Source organism: Caenorhabditis remanei, chromosome X (assembly GCF_010183535.1).
Source record: "Caenorhabditis remanei strain PX506 chromosome X, whole genome shotgun sequence".
NCBI classification, from domain to species: domain Eukaryota; kingdom Metazoa; phylum Nematoda; class Chromadorea; order Rhabditida; family Rhabditidae; genus Caenorhabditis; species Caenorhabditis remanei.
The window spans coordinates 20,698,381-20,702,611 of NC_071333.1; the positions used below are offsets into that span (position 1 = coordinate 20,698,381).

General features: G+C 36.0%; 1 protein-coding gene across 1 annotated transcript; it reads left to right on the forward strand.

The window, feature by feature from the left end:
- Window positions 1–1,106: 1,106 nt before the first annotated feature.
- Window positions 1,107–3,381, forward strand: GCK72_026151 (uncharacterized protein; the record flags this gene model as incomplete). The annotated part of the gene is made up of 5 exons (XM_053736688.1): window positions 1,107–1,200; window positions 2,794–2,915; window positions 3,018–3,102; window positions 3,148–3,299; window positions 3,349–3,381. 5 exons carry the CDS (start codon window positions 1,107–1,109, stop codon window positions 3,379–3,381), a joined length of 486 nt encoding a protein of 161 aa, XP_053580254.1.
- Window positions 3,382–4,231: the final 850 nt, after the last annotated feature.

Below are 4,231 nucleotides of genomic sequence, written 5' to 3' on the forward strand. Positions count from 1 at the left end.
ATTCAAACAAACGTCAAACTGTCTATTGCCCTTTATTCAGGTCCAGATGTGCAACGGATGATTGTTGACCTCAACTCCCTTTTCTATAAGAATATTTGCATTACGCGAACGCATATTCTGTCGATTTTTGTGTGTTTTGGACACATCTTTTTCGTCTGAGTCTCGCCTGATTCAATTCCTTCCCCCGTTTCCTTCTTTTTGTCACTTTATTCGACATTTTACTCCCCCAATACCCTTCTTCAAGACTCGTTCCCGGATATACGAGTCCCATGATACTTGATTTTCTGTAAATCCTAATTTCAATTATTCATTGTATAATTATTGTTTCTATTATTTGTCACGGTTGGGTAAACCCCCAGGATTCTGACCGATTTCTGGTGAAGTCGTCTCGCAGTTGGAGTTTTCAAAAAAGGTAACATAAACTTCTGTTTTTATTATGCACTGACAAAGAAAATTCGCAGAATAAAAAAGGAAAAAAGGCGCAGAAGAACGGAACAACAAAAAAAAAGTTGAGATTTAGAGGAAAATTCCAAACCCCACAATACTCGTCTCTACAAAAACCATTTAGTAAGAAAGCATTGTAAAGTAACATTTATGAACAAATAGTTTCAGAGTCAGCTCTCCAACATCGATGCGGTGCCGTGGCAAGACAAGAAACATCCAAACCTATCAAGTATAGTTTGATATTCGCAGTCCTCAAAAACAACACGACGCAGCTCCAAAAAATGACCTACGATCTGTCATTCGGTCATCAAAAGAATTTATTATTATAATAATTCATGTATTGATTTCCTAAGTTTTTAAAAATAAAATGGTTTATAATATATCTAATCTGTTTTCAATTTGTTCATTTGGAAACGGTTTCAGCACCCGCTTTCTTATCTTTCTTTCTGATACTTGATCACTTTCGAATTATTGATTTTAAACCTTCCTCTTTTCAGAAAATCTTTGATGGATGCAATTTTGAACGACACGAATTAACGAAACGGAGAAATACAAATATATAATATCGCAGTGAGTTTATATCCTCAATCCTCAGTTTCCAATCGGTGTTTTTTCCAGGAATCTTCATTTGTCAGCCAAAAATGTCTCCATACTGGTTTAACATGATCTGCTTAGCGTTAAAACAAGAAAAATTGAAGCCCAACTTCAATATTAAACGTCGTAATATTCCAATCGCAGTGATTTCTGAGTTCAGCGGTTAGTCTCGATCCGTTTGAACAAAAGTGGTATTCTCTGCTCAAAAATTGCAGAACAATCTATGAATTGGACAGCAACAGCAATCACATTCAATGAGAGTTGACTTTCAGGGTTTTTTGATTAAAAAACCAATGCAGAGCAATTCAAAAGAAGACAAACATCACTTGGTGAGTTGCGTGGCTCATTCCTTTTCAATCAAAAATATAAATCCACTTGTTCAGTGCAGATGGTTTTACAATACGAGCCATTTCACTAATTCAGTTCACAGAAATGAAAACAGAGCAATTTTTCATTTTTCAACGTTAGTTCCATTAATAACCAATTGAAAAAGTACCTCATGACAATGATTTAGAGGAAAATACAAAGCGGATGTCAATAAGGATGACCAGATATCAATTATTTTCAGTGTTGACAATGAAAGGGTGTGAGAAGCACGAGGAATCCCTGTAACAGCGTGGACCCAATGAGCCGGAAAATGGATGTCTGCATATATGATCGAGCTATCTGAGTTACAGGAGTGGTTGAAACAAATAATCAAAAGATTTGGAAGACCCTCGGTAAGTTTTCATTAACTAGTGAAAGAAAATAGGGTTTTTTTTCACATCAACAAACTGATGTTATAATTTTACAGACCATGGTACCACAGGATTGATGTTCTCGTCCCCGCTCCCAGAAAATCATGATGTGCTGCACTCTCTTCTCATATCCGGCTGCTCAATTCCTCCTGAATTAGACTTTTCATTTTGTCTTATGGATGTTTTGTGCTGTTTAATAAACAGTTGTGATATTATATTATGTTATATCAAAAATAAACAGTCATATGAACACCAATCTCTCGATAGTCCTCCTATTCCTGTGCAACGGAACACAGTTGACCTCTACCTTCTCCTTCCCCATGTTTGTGTGCAGCGCGTGTATATTCCTTTCCCCAATGTAATGACTTACGTATTCTGTCGATTCTGTGTGTTGTCGGTACGCTCTGGTCGTCTGCATCTCCCCTCACTCTATTTCGTCCCCCTTTTCCCTCTTCTATAATCACTTTACTCCCCAATACCAATCTTCAAGACTTTCTCCCGGATATGAGAGTCCCAATCATCATTTTATCTGATTTTTTTTGAATTCTGAACATTTTACTCCCTATTGAGACTTGTTAACGGAAAATGAGTCGAAAATACTAATTTTTCTGACTTTTATAAAATTCTAATTTTCTATTATTTTTCTATTACTTTTCGAATATGTAGGATAGAAGTTTTAAAAAGGTAAGAATAACTTTTACTATTAAAACTGGGTCTACCGTTAGCGCAGTTTGTTCAAAATTGTTCAAAATCAGGCCGAATTCAAATTTTTTTTTGTTCGAAACTTGTTTTTTGTTTCAAAATGAGCCGAGCTGAAATCAATTTTTATTGGTGACAAATCTGATAAAAGTACGTTTTTGTTCTTGTCCCATAACCGGAAATAGTAAACTTTTAAAGTGCCAAGTGATCGCCGATTGTCTCGCCATTTTCATTTTTGTGGGGCAGAAGTAGGGCTTCATTTTTGTAGTTAAGAACTTTTTTGTACATGATCCACAGCACCCTGATTGAATTTTTACAGCTCTTCTATTTGAATCAACTGGTCTCTTCGATCCGACACTAAGAAACTTTGATGAAACAACTAAAGAAGTGTCTGATCACATTCTAGTTGTCAACGAGGAGAAGTTCTATGTGATAAAGTTGGTGAGTTTGGTAATCAGTTAAAACTGACTTTTTATTGATAGTTATCTAAATTTCAGTACCTGGCCTTTTAACCGGATCATTTTCGAGCATTGTTCCTGAGAGGCTACTTTGAATCAATGGAATGGAATCGATGCAGATGATTTCCAGTACTTTCTGGAACTTCTCTACGGCGAAAAAGTTATTAATGGTAAGACTAAGTAAATACTTTAAAAGCACAGTAGTCGGTTTCCAGAGATGACTGTGGAAGAAATTCTTCTGATTGCCAAAATGTACAACACTCCAGTGGTCATTCGTCAATGCGAAGATTTTCTTCTGGATTCCTCCAAGAAGACACTGAAGAAAAAGTTGCAAATGTCTGTTAAATACAACTTGGAAAAACAGAAGGTTAGTATGATAATGTAAGGGAATTTCTGGAAAAAGAAGATAGTTTCAGACGAAAAAAGACGGCGACGATTTGGACCCGTGAACACAGCCGGGAAAGGAAACACGCCGAAAAAGGAAACTTCACCATAGTTATAATAGTTTATGTATAAATTACCTTAATTTTAGAAAATAAAATGATTTATAACATAACTAACTTGTTTGAAACTTGTTCATTTAAAAATCCCGTTTTCTTATCTCTCTTTTTGATACCTTTTCACTTTCAAAGTATTAATTTTTGTCTTCTTCTTTTTAGAAAGTGTTAGTTTCGCTACTTTTGAACAAAAATGGTACTCAAAAATTTTAGAAAAATCCACGAATTGGACCGAAACGGCAATAATCTTCAATAAGACGTCAACTTTCAGTGTAATTTCAAACGACGAGGGCAACCGAAACGAAAAAATAACTATATAATGTAAAGTCAACAAAATAAAAAACGCGCGAGGTTCAAGTTTCATAAAACCTAAACCTATAAACCAACCAATCGAAGTGCACAAAAAAACCACCAATGCGTATTCTTAAATCACAAAACGCCCATGTACTGATAGTAACTATATGACATAACCAAATTTTGGTTTAAGTAAAAAAACGTTTTGTTGTGACATGGGACGGGGTTAAAAAGAGAGAAGGTAAAAGAAAATGAGCAGCTGGTGGAAAAGGAATAGAAATGAATGGCTCCCTTCTGCGTCTTCAATTGTATTTCTCTGGTGGCCTGGTTCCCAGTACGAACACGCACCGCACTACTCACTACATGGCCATTTGGTCGTTATGTGTGTGTGCTTGCCATAGAGAAAAGAAAGGATTAATGGCTCTCGTCGTCTCACTCCCTCAACATTATACTCCGCCCTCGTTGACCTTTTTTCGTTTCTATTACTCCCCAATTTTATCCCCACTAC